The sequence below is a fragment of the Oryza sativa genome, chromosome 3 (genome assembly GCF_034140825.1).
Source record: "Oryza sativa Japonica Group chromosome 3, ASM3414082v1".
In the NCBI taxonomy this organism is placed as follows: Eukaryota; Viridiplantae; Streptophyta; class Magnoliopsida; order Poales; family Poaceae; genus Oryza; species Oryza sativa.
The window spans coordinates 6,227,119-6,251,867 of NC_089037.1; the positions used below are offsets into that span (position 1 = coordinate 6,227,119).

At 45.5% G+C, this 24,749-nt stretch overlaps 2 protein-coding genes, 2 long non-coding RNA genes and 1 other non-coding gene across 11 annotated transcripts; 1 reads left to right on the forward strand and 4 right to left on the reverse strand.

The window, feature by feature from the left end:
- Nucleotides 1-166: 166 nt before the first annotated feature.
- LOC4332074 (uncharacterized) lies at nucleotides 167-2,862 on the reverse strand. 6 transcript variants are annotated; one of them, XR_010740447.1, is made up of 7 exons: nucleotides 2,238-2,862; nucleotides 1,978-2,117; nucleotides 1,710-1,838; nucleotides 1,385-1,435; nucleotides 967-1,071; nucleotides 687-848; nucleotides 167-550 (listed from the first exon to the last, which is right to left on the reverse strand). It is a non-coding gene; the product is annotated as an uncharacterized protein (transcript). The 6 variants fall into 6 exon arrangements; XR_010740444.1 differs by having other exon boundaries at nucleotides 1,385-1,457; nucleotides 1,710-1,918; XR_010740446.1 differs by lacking the exon at nucleotides 1,385-1,435.
- A 1,963-nt stretch (nucleotides 2,863-4,825) lies between these two features.
- Nucleotides 4,826-8,242, reverse strand: LOC107280217 (uncharacterized). 2 transcript variants are annotated; one of them, XR_001544108.3, is made up of 4 exons: nucleotides 7,483-8,242; nucleotides 5,826-5,937; nucleotides 5,436-5,737; nucleotides 4,826-5,155 (listed from the first exon to the last, which is right to left on the reverse strand). It is a non-coding gene; the product is annotated as an uncharacterized lncRNA (long non-coding RNA). The 2 variants fall into 2 exon arrangements; XR_001544107.3 differs by having other exon boundaries at nucleotides 5,826-5,940.
- A 1,178-nt stretch (nucleotides 8,243-9,420) lies between these two features.
- On the reverse strand, nucleotides 9,421-11,226 carry LOC136355590 (uncharacterized). Its single transcript, XM_066308331.1, has 6 exons — nucleotides 10,933-11,226; nucleotides 10,598-10,856; nucleotides 10,256-10,505; nucleotides 10,100-10,165; nucleotides 9,878-10,009; nucleotides 9,421-9,814 (listed from the first exon to the last, which is right to left on the reverse strand). Exons 1-6 carry the CDS (start codon nucleotides 11,046-11,048, stop codon nucleotides 9,525-9,527), a joined length of 1,113 nt encoding a protein of 370 aa, XP_066164428.1. The 5' UTR covers nucleotides 11,049-11,226; the 3' UTR covers nucleotides 9,421-9,524.
- Nucleotides 11,227-17,559: 6,333 nt separating this feature from the next.
- On the reverse strand, nucleotides 17,560-21,678 carry LOC9267487 (uncharacterized). The gene is made up of 4 exons (XR_010740330.1): nucleotides 21,022-21,678; nucleotides 20,611-20,683; nucleotides 17,922-18,156; nucleotides 17,560-17,832 (listed from the first exon to the last, which is right to left on the reverse strand). It is a non-coding gene; the product is annotated as an uncharacterized lncRNA (long non-coding RNA).
- Nucleotides 21,679-23,496: 1,818 nt separating this feature from the next.
- Nucleotides 23,497-24,372, forward strand: LOC4332076 (uncharacterized). Its single transcript, XM_015773611.3, has one exon. It carries the CDS (start codon nucleotides 23,534-23,536, stop codon nucleotides 24,017-24,019), a length of 486 nt encoding a protein of 161 aa, XP_015629097.1. The 5' UTR covers nucleotides 23,497-23,533; the 3' UTR covers nucleotides 24,020-24,372.
- Nucleotides 24,373-24,749: the final 377 nt, after the last annotated feature.

Below are 24,749 nucleotides of genomic sequence, written 5' to 3' on the forward strand. Positions count from 1 at the left end.
GCTCGTTTGAAGCTCGAGCCAAGCTCGAATCAAGCCTAGGACGAGCCAAGCTCGAGCTGCTCACGAGCCTCGAGCTTTTTTTGACAGCCTTAGTCGCGGGAGGCGGTAGAATGGACATGTATTGCGCACCATTTTGCTGCCCATCGCCAATAACTGATCAATAGGCTTTGGTTAAAACTTCGCAAAGCAATTGAGTGATAGGATTGTCATCAATGCTTTTTTCAAGAGCATGGTTGTAGTCATTTAGACCTAAACTTGTTACAACAATGTGGTAAACCATAAAATACAGAAAAAATAATAATAACTCATGTTGCTTTCTGAATTTCTTTCAGAAAAATTCCAAGGTCTCTAAATCTGCATATTTCATCTGCATATTCACATGTTAGTCTCATCCGTATAGTAGTTTTTTTTTGGAACTCATTAAAAGAGCTAGAGCAGCACCACATTACTGCTTTCGATGCATCATTGTGCCACCAAGGAGAACTGCACCGGGTAAATCACAATGGAACAGCCAAACTCCATCGATAGATCCCGAGTTCCAGACTCGAACCTGCGTCACAATGTTTATTAGAAAAACAGAAATCCTGTGGACTCCAGTTTATTAAGATAGACCCAAAACACGTCAGTCAATTTCTTTACAACAAGGTCAGCAAAAGTATCAGGTGAGCGATCCACCAGATGCATACTTTGTAACTTCAGAGTGGTGGAGCACCAGGAGGTCCTCAGTATCCTGATATTGGATTTGGAATTGCATAGGACTTCGCCATGGACTGCCCGCCGGTGAATGGAGGATGAATTGGAGATGGGGCATATGGTGATGGTGTGGAAGATAGCAACTTCCGTAGTTCCTTGATCCCGATAAACAAGCAAAAGTTAGGAAATTATAATGGTAAGGATGAGACTCTGCATAGAAAGATTGACGGCTGGATCTGTCACTACTACAAAATATAATTAAAAAATTCATACCACCATATTGTGTGCACATGGTTCCTATATTGCAAGAGCATCTCGTTATTTTGGCTGAGTACACATCATTCATGCTTAAACATGAGCTGCTAGTCCACCACTGAGCTGCAATTTAGCACAAGGTGGCTGGTGTGAAGAAGCACATATGTCATAATTAACAGAACAATTGCAGAGAGAAAAAAAGGAAAAATAGAAGATGTATGGCCACAACAATTTTTATTATTCTTCCACTTTAATTATATGGGTCCTTTTTTATGGCAACAATGGAACATGCATGACATAAATAAATATACCAGTGGTGCAGGCATTAACTCTCTTAATACTCCAGGTTAATATCACTGCTTCTAAAGCGATCTACCAGTGGTGCATACATTAATTTTCTTAATTCACAAGGTTAATATCACTGGTTCTTGCTTACCACTGAGGCATCGACAATGCCATTAGTCCATCACATTCTGAAGATGATGAACTACAACACAAAATAGACAATTCTGCAATTTAAAAGTACCGAACAAAATCTCATTAAGAAATACTTGAACCAAAACATTTAGACTGAAGCATCTCATGTATTTTCCCAGGATAATAATGTCAGGGTTTAACTAACTAAACATAAACCAGAATGGAGATCGTAAAATATTGGCCTTTTCTAAGTAGCGACATAATGATGTCTTAGGTTTCTTCTCACTGAAAACCTTTTCAGCATATGATATGTACAACAAGATTAGATTAATTTTTCAGATTACCTGCGAACCACTAAATGGTATCTACCACCATTGTCCATTGCTCTGTTATATCATGGTCCAATCAAAGAGGATTTCAAGAACAACAGGAAACCGATCATGGTTCATGCCATGCATCCCATAGAATCGTCCCTACCAAGAGCAGTAGGAGCATTCAACTCTTTTTGGCAGAAAGAAGCAGCATCCACATAGGAATGGGCAAAGGCTAAAGCCTGAAACAAATTATGAAAAATCAGACCGAGAATCACGAAATGGCAAATCAAGCACTTACAACAATCGTTGCCGGATGGCAGCCGCTGAAGTCAGACCCGCCCTGCTAGCCGTCGCCGCTGCCATCTCTCCCTGCTTGACCGCTGGAACTGGAAGCCACCCCTACCCCCATGGGTTGTGGCCACCCCCCATTCTCTGCATCTGCAGGGTAGATGTAGAGATGAACAGAAGACACCGCCTTCGCTGTAACAGATCTAGGTTCTTGTAATTAACTACAACTTACTTCTATAAAAGAATCTTCAGTGTGGGTTACAGACTGACCTTAACAGGAGGAGCGGGAAGCCTCGCCGGCCGCCGTCCTGACAACCTTCTGCGGCGGCAGGGTGATCGGCTGCTGCTCGTCCCGTGGCCGCGCCGCAGCCGTCGGCAGGGGGAGGGGGATGCGGGGCGGTGGGGGCGGGGGGCGCGGGCGGAGTCCCGCCGATCCGGCGGTGGGGGTGCCGCGGGAGGAGCAGCGACGTCGACCCGCGACGGCGGCGGCGTGGATTCGGGCGAGCAGGAGCGGCGGTCGGCGAAGGCGTGGTGGGGGCGCCGGCGGTGGAGGCGGAGTGGATGACGGGAGCGCGACGGCGGAAACGTGGTGGGGGCGCGGCGATGGGAGCGCCGGCGGTGGAGGCGTGGTAGGGGCGCGGCGAAGGATGAGGGGAGCGGCGTCGGCGGTTGGATCGCGAGCGCGATCTGCCTGTGGGGAGAAAAGCGATTCGCGGAGGAGGAGCGCGCCCAGAGCGGCCTAGATCGGGGATGCGGCGGAGGCGGCGTGGAGCGTCGGCGATGGTGTGGAGGAGGCGGGATGCGACGACGGCTGGGCGGCGGTCGTGGGCGGCGCGGGTCGAGGGGAAGGCGCGACGAGGGAGGAGGGAGCTCGGAGGAGTCGGCGGCGGCGGGTGAGTGGTGACGGATTGGGGGTGGCGCCAGTTTTTTTCCGTTGCGGAGGAATCACGTGCGCCGTTTTTTCGTTGAGGAGGAGGAGTGCGTCCCTCCGAACGTGTCAACGTACGTTTTGTAGGTTGGATCGCACGTCTATATTGGTTTCACCATCACTACTACGAATTTTTTAATTAGTAGAGATATGTCCAGATTCATAGTACTTATGTTACATCCGATACTAGATTCGTTTTTTATGGGACAGAGGGAGTAGGCCGCTAGATAGGAAGGCGTGGCATGCCCAGGACCAAGATGTGAACGGTAACGGAAAATATGGCATATAATATGTTATGATAAAAAAACCCACAATGTAAAGCAGTGAAGCATCTAATCTTTCTCAAGACGGTAATTCGTCATGTTATTAAAATAATATGGACCATACGATTTCTCCTTCGGATGTTTTAGACCATTAGATCTGCTAATTGATGAAATCTCTTTTTGGCCCTTTAGAAAACTTATATAAGCTTCTGTACTTCCACATCCTTGAATTTTCTTTTCATCTTTTACATTTTTCCCCCTTTCTCCCTGTTTGTTGCGTCGCCTTCCCTCGCGAGACACCGCTTCGCGCCTCCGCCGCCGTCATCCGCCTCCTCCTCTACCCATCTCCGCCGCTACCGCTGCCGCCTTGCAATCTCTACTCGCCTAGCCGTGGCCCTCCCAGATATAGTCAACACAGCAACGAGAACATATGCATGGGTTTTTGCCGTCCATGGTAAAGAAAGGTTGTGTTTAGATCCAAAGTTTGGATCCAAACTTCATTCATTTTCCATCACATCAACCTGTCATACACACCCAACTTTTCAGTCACATCATATTCAATTTCAACCAAAATTCAAACTTTGCGCTGAACTAAACACAGCCTTTGTCTGCAATGTGCAGCAGAGGAATACTCAGTGCATGGCTCCTCTTTTTCTGTTTATTTCGTCGCCGCTTCCCCCTCATCTAGACTGACCCCGATCCGTCCACCAGTACGCATAGGAGAGATGACTCTAGGAGCCGGAAGAAATTTTGTCAATAACACTTGTCATGATTTTCCAAAAGGATACCAGTTCAGCTTCACCCTTGATGTCATACCGAACCTTCCCAAGTGCTCCTACTGTCAGGTAAGGATGACTCGTCGGCAACGTGGCGTGCTGTTAATGCTATGTTTTGCAGCCAATTAATTTTCTATGAACCAGATGTGTCACATTTATCTTATCATCATCTTGTCTCCGGTTGTTTATCAGGTAGAGAAAAATGTCATTGCTGAACATCTGGGTTGGATGGGAAAACTCGGTGCGTAAGTACTATGCTGTGTTTGCAAGTCCTCTATGATGTTGATTGTCCTTTCAGAAAATTTTAAGCCACTGATAAATTTTATATAGTTGAATCACATGTTGGTATATTATACTACATTCGTCCCAAAATATAAAAGGAACATATTCTATGCACACCAACTTTCCGTGCACACCAATTAGCAAATGTCATGAAAAATTCTATAAAAAAAATGAACATTTACTCCTAATAGCATTTACAAAGTCTCATATTCAAATTCATTATATTTTAGCCGTAAAAAAATTAAAAAATCTGACAGTTTTAAGGGTAAAAATCTGTCAGAATTTTGTTTTTTTTTACGGCTAAAATATAATGAATTTGAAGATAAAATTTCACATGTAGGTATTACTATTGGAAATATGTGTCCAACTCTTTTTAGAATTTTCCGTGATATTTGCTAGTTGATGTGCACTAAGTATGCACGGGAAGCTTGTATGCATAGTTTTAATATCAGACAATGGCATTAAAAATATATACACATAAGATACTCTTGCTTGTTTGGTCTCACATGGACAAAGCCTTAATAGCGATGTACGATTCATCTCAAAAAATTTTTTTGAGACATTTGCAACCAAAAGCAAGCTATTATACGGGTATCTAAAGTTGCACAATGCACAACTAAAATGGCTAGTAATCATTAAACCAGTAAAATAATGCTTTTAATAAGAACATATTAACAATGTGCAAAATAAAAAGAATAAACACAAATAATCAATAAATTATCAATGTATATGCAACGACATTTTTTTTACTAATCATGCACTATAACAGTCGTCATCTTCAAGGCTTAAGAAAAGAGGCAATGGAATTGTCTTCCAACGTGGTAACATCAGTATCACATCTTGTACTTGAACTTTCAAGTTTGAAGTGAAGATTACGAGTGCTCACTGCTCAGTCTTGTAACCTCATCCTATCAGTGATGTCTGTGTGAAGCAACTCCACTTCAAGAAGCAGCCACATGGATAGAGAGAAATTTGCTTCAGTGCATTTTATCACGTATATATCTCCAACATATTAACCAGGCAGTCAACAATATAAGATGTAATAGGTATGAATATTTAAATCTGAAAGTAGCGCTGTGGTGCACTGGTTCCTGAATATAAATTGACAATATAGTATATAATTCTTCATAAAAGGAGAGGAAACAAATTGCATTTGCTGATCTATCCTGCTAAAATGGGAAGTAGTAACAGTGTAAAATCATTGGAACTCTGAAATCACCTGTTAGGTTGGTGAAGCAGCAAGCAACATCCACAGAATTTGGATTGAACTCATTTCAATAACAGAGCAGGACAATGAATTTAACTCAAGGTAAAGGTTGCGATGTTGAAAAGACCCGTCACACCAAGAAAAGCCACTGCACCGCAGCAAGTCAATCAAATAAACAGTTGTAGGACCTGCCCATTGATAGGCCCTGAAGCAGATGGTTGCATAAACACATATGATTCATCAATAGTCAGTCAGTCACGGAGGTAGCTATTTCTTCGAATACTCCTATTTTAGCAATGGTAACAATCTTTCTCCTAATTAAATTAAATTCATAAAATTAGAACATGATGATATCTATATTGACGTATGTTGCTGAGATCAGAGCACATGGTAGTTTCGAACCTTAGAAGTTTGCTCATTGCCGTACCATCAACTTGACAGCATATTTTTTAACATACAAATGCGGTGGCTCTCTAAAGCACTGTGAACTGGAATTGCCCTCGTTGATATTGTCCTACTAAACAATACATCATATAACATAGCGAATAAAATGGAAAGAAAGTTAGCAACCCTAAAAGGTGGTAAATGCAATCTCAAATGCAAAACAAAGCAGGATGGTAGGGTCTGATGGCTGCTTATCTGCTAGTACCATGAAAGGGGAAAAAAAGTGAACTTAAGGAATGGTTATCATAAAATCTAAAACACATATAGTGCAACCGTCTATGTTGTTTGGTATAAGCATCGTCTTGAAAGCAAGGTGAAAAACAATGAATCGATAATACTATGAGATGACAAGTGAGATGGCACCAAATATCAAGTGCAAAAATGAAATATAAGCTGGCTGATTAGTACTCCTAGATCAATGAAAAAGAGAAGAGGTACATTTCCTTCCTTAAAATAAACCAGCCTTGTCTGCATATATGTATTCGTTGAATCAAATGTACAAACATTATATAGATTAGATAACATGTTGATTCATTTTATTTAATATCATACACTTACCTCATGGATGATATGAAGGGCACAACTCATTTACTTGGCAAAATGGCAGGAATATGTATATAGCAAAGGATATAGCAATTTTTTAGGAGATACCAAAGGATTTAACATACCAGCATGTATGTTGTAAGATTAGTAGTTTACCCATAAAGATTAGTACTCCCTCCGTTTCACAATGTAAGTCATTCTAGCATTTCCCACATTCATATTGATGTTAATGAATCTAGACATGTATATTTATCTAGATTCAATAACATCAATATGAATGTGGGAAATGCTAGAATGACTAACATTGTGAAACGGAGGAAGTATATAGTTTACACTTAAAGATTAGTACCTATGTAATTTACCCAAAAAAGGTTAAATTAGTATGCACAGAAAGATCCAGGACATGAATCTGAATCAGCATACCACAAAAACATATGGCATTAAAGTTGCCAAATGTTGCTGGAATACATGATCCGGTACAAATATAACAATAAGTTAGGTAGTGGAGCTATGTGTCACTTGACTAACAATTGTGCAATGCATTTTTAGCTCTAAAGGGAATGAGATAGATGGTATTAGTAGACAAACAGTCATTCGAGGTTTATAGTATGAAGATATCAATAGTTTAGCAATAAAAAATGATCAGGATATGTGCTAGAAGAGACCATGAATATGCAGTATGCTGTTCTTACTGAATTCATGTGTTTCACCTTCGATGGAGTGGCACAGACCGAGGCAGTTTGATCACAGGTGAAATTAATTATTTAAGATGCACAAGGTATGTAGAATAAACCTTCAACTTTAAAACTGGACCACAGAAGCAGTGACAATTAATCCATATATGAATACTCCTATACAGAGAGGTGGGAAACAAGGGAAATTTGAAGTATAAATGTATGCCTACGAAGGAGTGGACAATAACGAAGAAAGATGCACCTATTGAACGGGACACTTGTAGAATTTATATTAGCTTCAGAGAAATCTTGATTGTTTGGTGAGACAGCGACCGGCGGCAAGCAGCGGCAGCGCGGGAAGCGGTGGAGGGAGGTGGGGAGAGGGAGTGGAGGCTCACCGAGCGTGCGGGCCAGTGAGGCGGAGAGGGGGGGTGGCCAATGGCGGGGATGAGGCGGTGGCGCTCCTCGGGGAGGCGGCGCGGATGGCGGTCCGACGGCTTCCGGCGAAGGTGGAGGGGCGGCCGAGGAGCAGCGCGACCTGAGAAAGATGATGGGGAAGTTAGGGAGAGAGGAGGATGCGCGGCGAGGAACGCCGGCCGGAGGGAGGGGGAAATGGAGAAGCTCAGCGGCGGGCGAGGGAGATGGGGCTCCGGCGGTGTTCTGGCGACGTGGAGCGGCGGCAGGGCTGCGGTGGGGCGGCGACGCTGTTGGAGGCGGCAGCACGGCCGGGCGAGGCTTCTCTCATCGGCGGGGAGCGGCTGGAGGCGGCGGCTCGGGTTACGTGGCGAAGGCGGCGTTTAGGTGGCGATAGAGGGAAATGGAGTAAGGGCCGGGATAGAGCTCGGCGCGGCGATGCTGACGGTGCAAGCGGAGCGGCTCGGCGGCGGTTAGGGCGGCGGCGGCGCGTGGCCGGAGTGCGGCGGAGAAAGAGAGCACGGTGGGGAGGTGGTTTCTATGCGCGGGAGGTCGGGAGGAGGGGAAAAACGGTGAAGGGAGCATATGGGTAGTATTTTTTTTGGGCCGGGAGGCCGAGATCGAGGCGAGGCGGCGGGCGCGAAGCTCCGGTCTTCGCGGAGGTCGTGGGGGTGGTGCGCCGCCGGATTCCGCGGGTAGAGTGGGGAACGACGTGGAGGAGGTGGAGAGCGCAGATTTGGCCGCGACGTGGGGCGGTGGCCGGCGGTTGAAGACTGAAGAGGGAGCGGACAGCCGGTCCCACCTGTCGGCCAGAGTAAGAGAGAGGAAGAATTTTTTTTATTTTTAATTTTTTTTATTAAAAGTTTTACAAAAATAATTTTCCATTTTGAAAATTGACGGAAGTAGTCGCCTACCGCCCTCTGGGAAGGCGATTTTTAAAAATCGCCCTCCCAGAGGGCGGCGAAAATGACGTGGCAGACGGCCGTTCGCTCTCGGGCGACGGCCGTCAACGAAATTTGCAGGCGGTCCCCTTGCCGCCCTCCGCGAGGGCGATTTTGTACTGTGCGGGGGGCCGCCTGCAAATGGGCGGCGAGGGGGGGCATGGAATTTTGCAGGCGGCCCCCTTGCCGCCCTCCGCGAGGGCGATTTTGTACTGTGCGGGGGGCCGCCTGCAAATGGGCGGCGAGGGGGCATGGAATTTTGCAGGCGGCCCCCTTGCCGCCCTCCGCAAGGGCGATTTTGTACTGTGCTCTATATTTTTGTATAAATATCAATAGTTATCAAATCTTTTTATATTGAAAACTATACAAGATTAAAATCTCCAAGACTGGTAAAATACAATTTTATTATTTTTTAGGGCATATTTGGATTGTTACCGTACAAATATTTTGTTACCGTACAAATATTTTATTAATTTTTAGGGCATATTTGGATTGTTAGTGCCAAATTTTTCTTCACGACCAAATATTTGGTAAGGTAAAATTGCATTTGATCATATTTGGTTTGCTGCCAAAATGTAAAATTGTAGTGAAGAATGTTCTACATAATCTCAAATCTAGATTACGTATTACCAATGAATAGGCTTCCATTTTCGTGTGTTGTGTGCTAGTGGGAAAGAAGATATGAAGAGGTTGCCTTCAGATTGTCAATTATATAGCGTCGTTTTCACTGCAATATATGTGAACTCAATGAGATACATTATTCATTAGATGTGACAAGACGATCACGCGTGGGCGTGATTCACTTTATGTAAACAGGCAGCGCCGAAAGTTGATAGTGATAACTCGAGCTGCCGCTTTTCATGTGTGCTGTTGTGGACTGTGCGCGCTACTGGATCTGACACTACCGTGCAGCGCCGAAAGTGTGTTGTCGTGAGCATAAGTTGTTCTAGCACCATATGAATGAAAAGAACTATGTAGACGAGACAAACACAAGTAGTACTGCAGTAGTAATAGCAAAAGTAGTACTGCTTTACAAGTTTGTAAGCCAAAAGAAACGGTCACATAAGGACTGAAGAGGTAGAACACTACTGACGAGGCCTCTTACCCCTGTCCCTCCTACCCTGCGCCCTAATGTGCCCGTGGGAGTACGTGAGTCGGTCCGGGGGTACGGCACGGCCAACCCGTCCTGCCTGTACAGGTGTGACCTCTGGCTGCTCCTGAGTGTGCGCCTCTGGAGCTCCTCCAAGCTGAGAGGAGCCTAGTATGTCGTGGTGGTCTGCACCGTGCAAGTCGTCGTCGTAGAACTGGCTAGTAGGACCAGTCCTACCGGCGTGAGACGAAGAGGCCCCAGTACCGAAGATCCCGGCTGCAAATCCTGCTGGACAAGGACCATCAGTTTCGTACAGGTATTTAACAGTATTAATAAAAAGTAAAGTACCGTGTGGGCGAGGGATCGACGCTCCGTGAGAGGAAGAGGTGGCGAACGCGCCCGAAGAGGTGGCGAACGCCCCTGCGGAGCTCGTGGAAGCGCCGGTCGTGCCTGCGAACGCGCTCGAAGGCAGACGAGGTCCTGCGATGAGGAAACGTGCAGTTAAAACATGGTGACATAATCGTGCAAAAACTGAAACAAAAATGAACTAATATCTGGGCTGAACTGTACCGTGCGAAACCGGTGCTGTAGGTCGCACTGATCCGAAGCTAGGGGCGCTCGAAGGCAAACGAGGTCCTGCGAGGATGGATCATCAAGTTACGACGGGGTGATGTTTTCGTACAAAAACAGAAACAAAACTTAAGAAACCTCTGGGCTGAGCAGTACCGTGCGAAATAGGTGCCGTAGGTCGAGGTCCTGCTCCGACGGTAGGCGCGCGAGGCCGTGGTTGTACCGGACCAGCTGGAGGTACGACGTCCACGGCGCTGCGACAGGAGAAGACGCGCATGACCGCACGCATCTTCTCCTGCATCCGGTCGAAGGTCACCCTCTGCTCAACGTCAGTCAAGTGCAAACCTCTGTTCAACCTCACTTGGACTGCGGTGATATCGGCACTGATATCCCGTGCGGCATCAGCCTATGCAAGATGGAAATAACAAATTCAGTAGTTGTCCTATATTATGCAAGATAAATGAAATAATTGTAAGAAGTAATACAAATTGGATGTACCGCCACGAAGTAGTCTCGGTCACGGTGCGTGGGATACGCGTCCGTGACAGCGGCAACGTGCGGCTCTGGGGCGTCTGGAGTGAAGGTCACACGCGCACGAGTGCGAGGAAGGTACCAACGAAGGTAGTCACGGTAGTTCTCCTCCGTGTGTGGGAAGAGCTCGTTGATCACCTCCTCTGTAGCTAACACCCAGTCGTCAACGTACTGCTGTACACGTGGAGCCCAAAGTGCGCCTGCTAGCTGTCCCCGTCGAGTCAACCTGTGAAGAGAGGTAAATTATATGGCTCGATGAAGTAATTATCATAAAAATTTAGAAATGAACAATCCGAACTCACGAGTGGTCGGCAGGGAGGACGGTCGGCTGCACGTTGCCCGGAAACACCTGCCTAAGTCCGAACTGTCTCATCACACGCTGCGGGCAGTGAGGCTCAACGAAAATGTCGAACACCATCGGCAGGATGGTGAGCCAGTAAGCCTGGTCGCGTGTGCACAAGGACGAAAGTCCTAGCGGTGCTCTCGCAGCGACGGCCTCTTCTGTGTACGGCTCCCAGATGACGTCGCTCGGCTGGAGACGGTCAAACTCGAACACGAAGTCCGGGTAACCACGTCTCACCTGGACGTGAGCGTAACGACGCTGCAATAAACATGATCGGAATTAGACATGTTATGTGAAGAAAAAAAAAAGACGACTGATAAACTTATAACGCAGCGAAGTTGCACTAACCCCACGTCGACACCAGTAAGTCCCCATCGTGGGACCGTCCTCTGGCCACTGCACGCTGCGACCAACCCCGTAGGGTGCGCTGTCCACCACTGGTCGACCTATGGCAAACCTCTCGGCTGCCCAAAGCTGAAGCAACATAGGGCAGCCAGCGATGATCGCTCCCGCGTCAGTCTTCGTGCACGCCTCACAGAGGGCACGGTACGTGGCTGCTAGCACGGCAGAACCCCAGCTCCACTGCGGCACGTCCTGTGGCTGAGCATCCGCGATGGACCGTGCGTAGTGGACCAGCCGGAAGTCCACAGCGTGCCCGTGGGTGCTAGTGAACATCACCCACCCGAACAACCACAACAGGTACGCCTCAAGGGAGCGTCGGACCGAGTAATCATCAGCGTCAGGGTGCAGAAGGTCCGCCTACAATTAAGAATGAAATGTTAGTACAAAACACTCATTCGGTCGCAAATAAGCACGTATGATAATAACAACTTATTTACTTACAGTGAACTGGAGCAACCAAGCCTTGCTAGGCCCGACTGTAGAGTACGGAGGAAGGGTGGTGGTCGGTCCTAGGTGTGGAAGGCGCATCACCTGCTCGAAGCGTGCAGTGATATCCTCCTTCCACCCAAAAACACCGTCCACGGGACCAACTGCTGCTCCCGCCAGCGGTAGCCCGAGCAGGTACGACACGTCCTGCAGTGTCGGAGCCATCTCCCCACAGGGAAGGTGGAACGTGTGCGTCTCAGGTCTCCAGCGGTCTACAAGAGCGGCAAGGAGTGACCGATCTGCATCCCACCGCTTCGCTGGGTCACGGTCGTCCGCCGCCGCCTCAACAAGCCTACAAAGTGGTAGAAGGCCTGCCGCACGCAACCTGTATAGAGCAAACTTCAAACATAAGTACAACACAAAGCAAAGTTGAGTTGAAATGTGAACATACGCGTACCAAGGAACGTGACGGGGGTCGACACGCAACCACTCGCGCGACGTGCGTGGACGGAAGGTGCCGAGCTGTGCACCCTCGACTGCTGACAGGAACGAGCGGTGGTTCCTGTCAATCCCACGGTTCAACAGCGCCGGTGTGTCGTACGCCATACCTGCATCAAATAGGTTGATCAGAAACATATAAATAATTAGTTCAACATAAGTAATAAATGTTGAACTAAGCGAATTACTGACACATATTAAACAAGAGTACAAACAAACAAAAGTGTTTAGTCCGAACACTCATCACGATAACATTATGATACAACACCGAATAATTCGCAATACTACTAGTACAACAATAGTCGGAGGTACTCATTACAACAACATTGAATTGAAATTACACGATAGAAGTATTTAGTCCGAACACTCATTACATCACAACAACATTTTATTTCCTAAATCGAAAGCATTGTTACACCATGGAATCGCCTGCTGCGCGACGACGCCTTGGCCTTGCGCGCCTGCTTGTTGTGAAAAAGGCTCTTTGCAGCACACTCTTTATTCGATCATCAACCGATGTAAATGTATGTAGGTCATAGTACGTATTATTATTCCTCTGGGCAATGGTGGCTAACAAACGAGGCAAATTATCATAAGAAGCTTCAAATGTGCCATACCTCATCTCAATGATCTTTTGTTTGGCTCTCCAGGCCTTTGCATAGCTTATGGTGTACTTGAATTTGTTCTCGATGTGCCTAATAATTGATTTTGGTTCAAAGCCAATGTTACCAACAACACTGCTGTACATCTCACTTGCCACAAAAGCTGAAGTGATGTTTCGGTGATACTTCTCCACCCCTTGTAAGTAGCACTTGTGCTCGGTCACAATGCTAACTTTCCAATAATCATTCCATTTACCCTTATATGCATGGACACGCCACGGACAATCTTCCTTCATGCACCTCACTTCATACACATAATTTGTTGACTTGACCACCCTAAACTCTCTCTGCAAGGAAACTGCCCAATGCTTCACCGCCTCCTTCATCTCATCCTTATGAGCATATCTTGCACCCTCAATTACCTCGTTCTCCTTATACTCCCAGGGTACATGATCACCCTCTGATATAACAAGTCCAGAGAAGTCCTCATTTGCCCAATCAGTGGCCATTACATCACCTTCCTCATCGGATGATGCGTCGTCGTCCACTTCCTCATTATCCGAATCTTCCCTCTCCATTTCATCAACAATTATACCGACTCTCTCCCCCTCATCCGCCATGCCCATAGCCTGCTCCTCCCTTGGTTGATTTTCCTCATTTTGCATCGATGGTCCAACAACATCCCCTGCATTGATAGGACCCTCTACATCTTCGGTTTGCATTGAAACATTTATATCTTTCTCTTGTACCGACACAAATATAACGAGGGGCCATGACCGTTCAAAAGCCATTTCCACATACCGTCTCCAAGCATCAGTGCTGTCCATCGGCATTAGTTCCCAAAAATAACCTTCTGTTGCACGACTCACTACAACTGACACTGACATTGTGTAGACTTCTTGGTCTATTCTAAATCCTCTCAACAACCAACTATAAATTGACTGAAATGTTCTCTCCGCAGGCCTATCGATGCCCTTAGATGTCATTACAAAATCTGACAGATCAACACCATCTGGACCAAATCTAATATTTCCTTCACCGTGAACTATCTGAAATGTGACCTTACTTGACATTGTGCCTGATGAAAACAATAACTGCGTTAACCTCGCATTTCTGTACTACGCCCTAAGTTACATTCTCTACAATATTGTTCTCTAAATTTCTAAAATTACGTTACATTCTCCAGATCAAACTAAACTACATCTTACAATTAACACTACTGTCTATGTCTCAATTCATACTATTATATTCTATGCTCTGGATCTACACATATGTGCTGTGTGCTACAGATGTGCTAAAATATATGGAACTAAAACTAAAACGCAACATATATACTCAAACATAACATATTAGTACAAATGCAAAAGATGTATGGGAGCATACCTGTGATGAATTGAGCGAACCAGCAGGGCTTCGCCGCTCCCCTTCTGCTGCCCTCCCCTCTCTCTCTTTTGTTTTTTTTGGATTTTTAGTGAATATAATGAAATTTCACAGAGGAGGGACTGGGCTTTATAGGGGGAGAGGCAAAAATCGCCCTCCCCCAGGGCGGCAAGGGGGCCGCCTGCAAAATTCCATGCCTCCTCGCCGCCCATTTGCAGGCGGCCCCCCCCACAGTACAAAATCGCCCTAGCGAAGGGCGGCAAGGGGCCCGCCTGCAAAATTCCATGCCCCCCTCGCCGCCAATTTGCAGGCGGCCCCCCGCACAGTATAAAATCGCCCTAGCGGAGGGCGGCAAGGGGGCCGCCTGCAAATTTCGTTGACGGCCGTCGCCCGAGAGCGAACGGCCGTCTGCCACGTCATTTTCGCCGCCCTCTGAGAGGGCGATTTTTAAAAATCGCCCTCCCAGAGGGCGGTAGGCGACTCCTTCCGTCAATTTTCAAAATGGAAAATTATTTTTGTAAAACTTTTAATAAAAAAAATTATAAATAAAAAAAATTCGAGAGAGGAAGCCGGCACGGGGAAGTGAAACAGACCTCGCGGTCGAGCGGCCGGTACGGAGAGGAGCCTAGGGGCCGGCCCGAGAGGGAGGGGAAGGAGGGAAGGCCGAGCGGCCGCGGGGAGCGGAAACGACCTTCGGGCTGGAAGCGGTCCATAGTGAAGGAGGGGATTTTAATTTAAAAAGGGAGTACCTATACATCTTTTGAAAGATTTTTATTATTGTATCACACAGATTTTTAATCTTTAGATTAAAATCTGATAGACACAGTAAAAGTCAAAAAGCAACTAAGAAACACCATAATGGACACTAAATTACCATATCTTCAAGAAAAAAACCAAATCCAATATAAATTTTAAAACTTACATGCGAAGATTCAAAAGTTACAATGTAAGTTTCATAAATTACACTATAACTTACAAGAAAATGCATTGTAAATTTAAGTGAGAAAATCGAGTGAGAGATAAGAAAAAATCTTTCGAGTGAGATATAGCAAAATCGTTAAATAAATTGAATAGATAAACTTTGTGTTTTTAAAATTACTTCTTGAGCTTTGCAAATTTATGGTAATTTTTGAAAATTATTTTAGGGCATTGAGAATATTAAAAAAATATTTCCATCCATGACTTTTGTCGGTGATATGGACCCGGGGTAGCATGCTTAAAGGGGAGAGGTCGCCCCTAACGTCCACGTGGCGTTTCCCCCGAGGGGGTCGGGCCCGTGGATGGGTGACAGCCGCCCCTCTCTAGCCCGAGGGCTCGGGCTGCCCTGACCCCTTGGGACGGTCACCACGTGGCCGTCATGCAAGTGAGGTTGGGTGGACGCCAACCAGCGCCCACTTGACCGCATTTAATGAGGCTAGAGCAGGCGCGCCACGCCGCGGCGTGCTAAACGCCTGACTAGCTCATGACCGGTGCGTGACCGGTCGAATGACAGATGGGACGGCGGAAAGGCAGGCATGCTCTGGCCAGGTGTTAGGCGGCGTGCGCCATGTATGCCCTGCGCCCATCGCGATGATGAGAGGCGCTGCGCCTCTCAACCGTCTGGAGTCAGCTTGACCGCTCTAGACATGCCCCAGATCATGTTCCCGGCGCATGCGCGCCCCCAAGTCCGCCTCTATTAAATGATGGATGACGGGGATCCTCCCCGTGTCGGCCTATGTCAGTCGGCATGATTTGATAGGCCCCGCACAACAATCGATGTACAAACGACTTTCGGGTTGGGGCACCAGGCATACATTTAATGGAGAGTATTTTTCCCTCTTCACTAGTAGCACTCCTAACGCATGTGGAAACCTCTTGTAGTATAAAAGGAGGTCCAGGCCTAGTGAGAAGGGGATCGATCAATCGATAAGTGGAACGCTTAGCCCTAACTTGTGCACCAGAGATTCAGAGACTTTGTAGGCTTAGAAAAATCATCATACACAGGAATAGGGTATTACACTTCTTAGCGGCCCGAACCTGGATAACCCCCAAGCATCTCATCTCCATCGGGGGCCCAACCCCCTCTCTCCCTCTTAATCCTTACAGATCCTCGATTTTCACTTGTTGCCTCTCGCCAAACTAAAAAAAGGAGGGCCTCACAGTCCCCCACTCGAGAAGATCATCCTCCGACAACTTTTAAAGGAAAATTTTAATTCCCTCATTAATTCACTTGATTAAATTGCTTTAACTTTTAATATAAATTCTAGAAAAATGATTTATTTAATTATTTTTAATCCCGAACAACAATCAGAGCGTGACAATTCCCATCCCAATCCCCATCCCACCTAAACTCTCACGTCTCATAACAAAACAGAACAGTTAATAGCCTCATCGCTCTAAACTCCCGATATATGTAATAGTATAAGGTGACAATTGTTTTAAAATCAAATTTAAATTTATATAAATATAGCTCTTTTTTGGACGGATGTAGTATCATATACTCCATGTCTTAGGTGTATTTCCCTTATCCTAAGGTCTCATTTAGAAGTCAACCATTGGAGTGTTATGCAGACATACCGTTGCCCAGATAAGATGTTATATTTTAGGGAGGTGGAAACAAGTTTGTGCTCTTTCTTTCAGCTTCAAACAACAAATTCCTCCTGTTTTTTTTTTAAAAAACACGCTTCTCGATCTATTAAATGTGCATTTTGTGTGAAAATTTTTTATATAAAAGTTTATTAAAGATCAAATAAATTCATTTATCAAATTTATAGTTCATACATACATACATAGTTAATCAATTATTAATGACTTGTTTTCAAACGTTTTGGTTTTCAGATAAGTAGAACGGGCCCTAAGTAATAGGGAAGTGGTGATAAGCATTGTATACCATTCAAAGATACGGGAAAAGTAAGTGGATATTTTTATTAAAAAACAGCTGTTTGAAATCTAGAAAGTCCTTATCCTTTTATAACAACATAATATTTAAAGTACATTTTACCTCTCGATTACTGTATTTTCAATAATACACCCGTTAATCTATTACATGGAACACCCCTCAACTATATTACCGTTCACTATTAGACAAACAAAATAGTTAAGAGTTTAAACTTACTGCTAAAAAATTATAATGGTCAAAAAATAGAAATTGATAATGGAAACTCATAAATGATGAAGGAAAAAAAATTTAAGGGAGCAAGGGACTTTTACTATTTCCGAATTAAAATAAACATGTGATATACAACGAATGTGAATGCCACATCTAATCATGCGACAAACAAGTACTTTCCTCCGTCTCATAAAAAAAATCAACCACATTATAATATAACTAGTTAGCGTGCACGTGCCTTGCACGTCAACATACATTGAATGGAGTAAAAGAAATACATCATTCGCTTAAATCAGTTGAGTTAAAAGTTCTTGTACATCATGCCCAAAGAAGCTACACCATTACATTCTCTTCTAACAATCTTCTTTATTCGAAACGCCGAGACAATAGCCAACATCAACTTTGCATCATGGAATATATGACACAGCCGAGATTTGTCTCCCTGTAGCATCCAATCCTAATGCTATGGAATACATTTCATCATGGAATACATTATTAAAGCTCACGCTCACATGTACCGATGAAAATGGAAGTTCTATAAGTACGTACTACCTTTAATAAGATTACTGTGACCTTGGCTCCTCCACCAGTTTGGTTGAATAATAAAAGCATCAACAGATAGCCAATCAATGGTAAATAAAATAATAGAATTTCTTCGACCACCTTATAGCGCTTGTTCAAAACCGAAGGCAACCTAACAGATGATCTATTGCTCTTCATTCCGTTTATTTACAGCTTGTAAGCTTGTACACTTCCTGACGGTTTTTTAGCATGCCTATATGGCAACCTGCAAACATAAGACGAAAAAGAACTGTTAGTGGCACAAAATTAGATATACTTTTGATTCATAAAGTTTGCAACTTTTTGTGTTTTTTACGTAGTGTACTTTTATACATGTAAGCTTTGGGATAGTGGCTCAAGAGCAAGAAATGTGCAAATCTAGAACATGCAAACTGGATTCCCCAATATGTGCTCAGCAAATTTGGAAATAACGTAGGCTAAGCAGTATTCAGTTCAGATAGATTGTTAAATTGCGAATCCATGCAATTAATATTTAGACTAAAGAATTCCGATGTGTATAGACTAATCTGATGTGTATGGACAACTGCAATACATGATGACGATGCATATTTTAAGACCATTCCAACATTAACTTCATAAACATTACGTTTGACAATTTTCAAACTGTACTTTTAGTCAAAAGCATGTCATAGCTCATATTTGATAAACAAAATGGTAAATCACTTGTAAGCAACAAATCAAATCATGCTCGAACCATCTACATATTATGCTAAAAACTCAAAGTTACTTTGTATAATGCAATAAATTATCGATGTGCTGCAATAATTTATCAAACACATGGTCAATTAAGAATCTTTCATTGATGAATTTTAACATCTGGTGGGCAGCCATTTATAGGAATCATCGAATCAAATTCCTTTTGCATGGAGGCTGTAGGCATATCTATAACCTATTATATACTGCCAAAAGATATTGGTGGCATAATTTTGTAACACACAATACATGATAGTTCCAGCAACAAACAAAATGACTGTTTGATATAAACATGCTTGCTCAATAACCATCTAATAGGATAGCCTATTTGATCTACATCTGAAATAGGAGATGGAAAAAGGATAAAGGATTACTATCCTGATGCATAAGCAGAAAAATCAAAAGCTTTATAATATGCAGACTGACATATCTATCCATTCAATTCAAGCTTCTATTATATATAGAAACAACAATTTGACTAATATGATTTGCCAAAATCAGCAATCAAAGATAACGATGTAGACACATGGAGACAAAACGATAGGACTTTTCCCTCTTATGCCTCTGTCCTGCTATGCTTCGAGTAACTCTGTTCACAACCTACCAAGCAACATACTTGAATAGTTGCTATATAGGTTACTTTGAATAAATGCACATTTGTATGGAAACAAAATGGCAGCTTTTGATCAGGTGGCAAATGAAAATCCATAAGAAAGAGCTCTCATCACCTCCTGATATTGCCGTGTACTATGAGAGTCAGCAACATCGGCAGCATATGTTTACACATAAATGACAAAGGAAAAGAAATAAGTGCCACATGATAGTAACTGACAGCTATGCAACTAATGTAAAACTTGCTGATGGATCAACAGAGGTTTGCTGGTGGCCCCGACGGTGCGTATTAGGAAGCAGTGTACCATTAGACATAGACATCAACTAAGCAGGACAATGATAGCAAGAAAAAGAAGTTATAGAAAAATCAAATTTGATCAGCTTGGATTTTTTTTCGTTTTTTCCATTCTACCTAGATAATGCAGGTGTAGGGCTGGAAAACATGGTTTTTCAACAGTGAAATCATGATCTGGGCAATGGGGAAAGCAAGCCTTACAAATCCTAAAAAGCAGAGTAGCAGAGGGTTACGTAACCTGTATGTATATTCAAAGGTTAAAAAATATTCAGAAATATAATTGTTGTTGACAAACACAGGTTAGCATTAACGGTACCTATTCTTGATTAAATTCTCAAAGTTACCCAAAGTTGTTGTATTCATGAAATTGGGATTTGTAGTATGTAATGTATGAGTTTCTTCATTGCTACTTTGGGGTTACCGGCATGCAACATACTATTATGCCCTGAAAATTTCAGGTTTTCAGTTAGCCCTATAGTTGTCATGCTCAACATAGTTTTATCCAGTTAAGACTGAGTTATTACCATTGGCTGAATTCGTCAAGAAATATATGGATAGCTATACTTATCGGGCTTTCTCATAGCATGTGCAGTAAACCAGAATATGAAAAACCTCCTTCAAAGACAAAATCCCTGTGGTGCTGAACTATTTATAACAGCAACATTATGAGAAAAAAACAGTGATCGACAAATCGACACATACATTTCTTAAGGGTTGAACACAAATGAGGTGTTACATTTCCTAATTGCTGACATATATACTTGATCCTAACATGTTTGACAATTCTTAAGGGTTGAACACAAATTCAGTTACTACAACAGAAATTCAGAACTCATGTGAATCCTCCTGAACTTGGATGCATTTTGATTTTTGAAATGTATTATCAAATTTCATAATAGCATTAGCATGGGGAGAGAACTCATGTGAGTACTCCTGAACTTGAGGTAAAAGGAAATGCAGGAGTCATATATTACAAATTAATGTCCTCTCTTGAGGTGCTAAACTGTCAGATATTTTTCCAGAACACAGCAATATATAAATTTGAATTCCTCAGATTACCTCATAGCAGCCTAGCATGTAGCCTTAGATTTAATAAATCTCCAATTGCTTCAGCTGGAACCACAAGTTGAAACTACAATGCAGAAAACAAACAAGTCATAATAGTTGCTTGAAGTGCTTGAAGATCATACTATTTATTCACAAGGAACATGATGTTCTGAAATTAATGTGAATATCAACTTTCCTAAGCTGTTCTCAGAGTTAATCTCAGAATCTTATTTTTAACTCTCATTAGTGAAGTGATTAACAGGAATGTGAAGTGATTAACATGAAGAAAATTTGATTCAGAAATAAATCAAGAAACGGTTGCTGATTGAAAAACATAAGAGGAAATTTGATTCAGAAATAAATCAAATGGTTGTTGATTGAAAAACAAAAGAGGAAGATGGTAGCAGAAGCAATGCCGCCTACCTGTGGTGAGGTAGGGATTAGACACGGAGTCGGCGTGGGAAGAAGGTGGCGTAGACCTGCTGCGGCGACCGTTCAGCGGGGAAATCCCTCTGCAGTGCAACGCCGACCTGCGGGGCGACGGCGATTGACGGCGACCTGCCGGGACGGCGGTTAGCTCGCCGGTGGGTTCCGCTGCGGGGTTGCTGCGTGAGGCGCGCAGCGGGGGCGGCGGATGGGGAAGCGACGTGGCGAGGAAGGGATGGGGACGCCGGGGAGGCAAGCAGGCGGGGCGGCAGATGGGGAAGTGGCGCGGCGAGGAGGGGATGGGGACGTGGGGGAGGGAGGCAGCACAGCGAAGAGAGGGGCGTGACGGCGGCGTCGTAGATGAGAGCGAGCAAGAGCGGCGGTCGGCGGCGTTGCAGAGCTCAGGGGTATCGCAATGGGGGCGCCGACGGTGGAGGCGTTGTGGGGGCGCGGCGATGGGGGCGGCGCGATGTGGGAGGCGTGGTGGGGGAGGCAGAGTAGGGAACCGCCCCTGGCGGTGGCGGCGGCGAGGGAGGCACACAGGGGAACCGACGATGACGAGGAGTTGAGGAGGCAGGGGAGGCGCGGACGCGGGGCGTGGTGGGGGCGCAACGAAGAGAGTGGGGCCCCGGAGGTGGAGCACGTGGTGGGGACGCAGAGAAGAGGAGGAGGAGCGGTTTTTTTCTCGCTGAGGAAGAGGGAAGGATCGCGCGTGGGAGGATCGTGAAAGGAATATCGTTCGTAGGATCCCGCAGATCAATGGCGGATCCGAAGGATTGCAGGATTGCGGGATGAACTCGTACTTTTTTATATTAGTATAGATGAATCTGGATATATACATGCTTAGATTCATGGTATTAGGTTGCGTCAATATCAAATAGTAGGTTCAGTTTTTTTTTAACGGATGGAGTATGGCATAATTACTGCAGTGAATTAAATTTGGGTCATGGAGGTTGAGAGGCTAAATCCTTACGGAGCTATCGTTTCTCTTATTCGCAAAACGACATATTTACAAACGAAAAATAACTTGTGAATAAAACTTTTATATACGTGCTCTTAGCGATCTAAAAGTAAATGCTGAAAAATAAACTTCAATGAAAAAAAACCTCAAAATCAACTCCAAATTTAAGATTGAATATTCAAAATTTGGTTGATAAGCATAAGCATAAGCATAAGTGAAAAAACGAGGCCTTTACTTCATGCAATTCTTAATCGATCCCGGCGAGCAGGTGTTGAGGAAGGGTGAGGCACGATGGTCGTTGTCGGGCCAAAGGCGGTCATCGTAGCTGCTGGGGAGGCTGGGCTCATTGTACTCCGGCTAGAGCGGCTCAGACGAAGACGGCGGCGGGGATGACTCCGACGACCCTCCTGGCCGCCTCTAGCCATCGATCCCGGTGAGCAGGCATCGGGGAAGGGCGGCGGGGCACGGGGGTCGTCGTCAGGCCAAAGGCAGTTGTCGTTGTCACAACTACGGGGGAGGCTGGGCTCGTGGTACTCCGGCAGGAGTGGCTCGGACGAAGACGACGACGGCGATGGTAGGGATGACTCTGACGATTCTCCTGGCCTCCCGCCCCCCTCGCTAGCCACCTCCCTCTTCTACTCGCTTACTGGCCTCCTGGCCGCCAGTTGGCTTCAACTCACCGACCGCCGCCCTTTCTCTGTCCCCAGCTCTCCGCACGCGCTCGTCCGTGGACTCGTGGAGCCGGTGATGACGTGCCCAAGCTAGAGACAGAGAGGAGGGTGGGACCCACTGACATGTGGGCCCCCCATTTTGTTTTATTGTTTTGTTTTTATATTTTGTTTTTAGTGTCACATCATCGCCACGTAGGATTACGTGATGATGACCAAGTCAAACCAACCACGTAAACATCACGCCAGCCAAAACCGTCATCCAAATCGTTGTGGGACCTCATCTGCACAGTTTTGAGACTTGAGGGACCAGTTGTATCTGGTATTGTCGTTCAGGGACGAAAATCAAACTCGTTGTCAAGTTAAGGGACCTTATATAAACTTATCGCTTTTCTTTCCGAATCGAAAGTCAGTCCATTCCCGTGCCTACCGATGACGCAGTCCTCCCTCCTTTCTTTTCGGTCCACGCGGCCCGCTTCTCTAGTCCAGCTCGCGCGTGGCTGGCACACGCAGCAACGCGTGTCGTTTTGTGAGTGGCAAATACGGGAGGGCCACGGATCGCTACACGGATCGGCAATATTAGCCGTCCGATGGATTCCGATCGAACGGGTAGAACCGTAGGAGTTCTCTCCCGTTCATCACGCGGGCGGCATCGACACGTGTAGTTTTGCGAATGGTCAGCGCGGAAGCGCCACGGATCGCCACGCGGATCGGCAGTATATGCCGTCGGATCGCTTCTGATCGAACGGATAGGAGCGCAAATGTGTTTTCCCTTTTCCTCGCCGGGATCCAGCGGCGCCTCGCCGGCAAATATAAATGTGAGCTCCGACGGCGACATCTGCCGTACCTCCTCTTCGTTAGGTTTAGCCAGTGAAACACGATGCCCTACGTCACGTCGGAGGCGCAGGCCCGCGCCCTCCTGCAGGTCGGCGGGTGGCCCGTCGGAACTCTGGTCCATGTCGTCATCGTCGACGCCGCCTGCCGTGCCCGCCGTCTCGACCACACGCTGCGGGCGATGGTGGCGCGCAGGGGGTGGGTCGTGGTCAACCGCCACGCCGTGCTTCGAGTCATCCGCGTCAGCGACCTGGTCCACAACATCCTCGACATCACCCTCCCCCGCCTCCTCGACGACGCCTACGACGCCACGCAGCTCACTCACTTCCGGAGGCAGGCGGCGGCTCTTCGTACGATGGCGGGTGTGATCGGAGGGAACTTCCGCAACCGCGCCTACGTCGTCGTCCGCAAGATTCGCTTCGTCGCCAGCAGCGCCCGCAACCACTCCATGGCGGCGGCGAGGCTCCAGCAGCGTCTGCTCGACATCAGGCGTCGCCTCAGTGGTCTCGTCGAAGCACCTGTTCACCTTTGAGCGTTTTTAGGGTGAATGTTTTGTCCGGTAGCAGTGTGGTTTCACCTTCGACTCATGTGCAGTAGTTTTGTTTGATGATAGGCCTGAGTTTCATCTAATGGTTGCATAGGCGGAGCACATTCTCACCTTAGGAGGAGTATATAGGTACTATATGAAATACAGATAGAATCCTGCATATATTAGGAGTAAACATAGAGGAGATTCGAATTTCGAAATGCTATATGAATTGTGGAATGGTATATCGGAAAGGATCCCGTAATGTTCAATTGTAATTGCCTTAACAATCATGTAAGGAATGGATATGATTTGAACAGAAATCGAGTTAATATGACACGATGCATTTATTTCTCGTTTGTTTTTGGTCTCTGTTCAGATTTTTGCTGAATGCTGTTTGTACTTTAGGATTTGAACCTATTATCATCCTGTTTTACGATTTCCCTGCTTACTATCCTCCCTGCAATATCCATGTTGAAATTGAGGATCAATGGAAATGAGGATGATGCATAGTGGCACTGTTAGTTGAGAGGAAGATAGAGAAGACAGAAAAACAGGGTTAAGGCCTTAAGAGACAAAATTGGAGTAAGAAGCCAGGTCGTGGATAAAAGATCATTGCATTCTGATAACTAGAAGTGGTCGCTCTGTTTTCAGGATATGAACTTACAAAGGCTTTGTGCAGACTGCTCCTATCTAATAAATCAGGTGACTGCAATACCCTGGAGTGAACTGTTTT

What these genes read in the sequence shown, in the direction of transcription:
- LOC4332076 (XM_015773611.3), top strand. Translation starts at nt 23,534, where the DNA reads ATGCCCTACGTCACGTCGGAGGCGCAGGCCCGCGCCCTCCTGCAGGTC.
- LOC136355590 (XM_066308331.1), bottom strand. Translation starts at nt 11,048, where the DNA reads ATGGTGTTCGACATTTTCGTTGAGCCTCACTGCCCGCAGCGTGTGATG. An exon ending in GTCCTCCCTGCCGACCACTC is followed by an intron (nt 10,857 to 10,932) that starts GTGAGTTCGGAT and finishes CTCTCTTCACAG; the next exon opens with GTTGACTCGACGGGGACAGC. An exon ending in ACCGAGACTACTTCGTGGCG is followed by an intron (nt 10,506 to 10,597) that starts GTACATCCAATT and finishes CATCTTGCATAG; the next exon opens with GCTGATGCCGCACGGGATAT.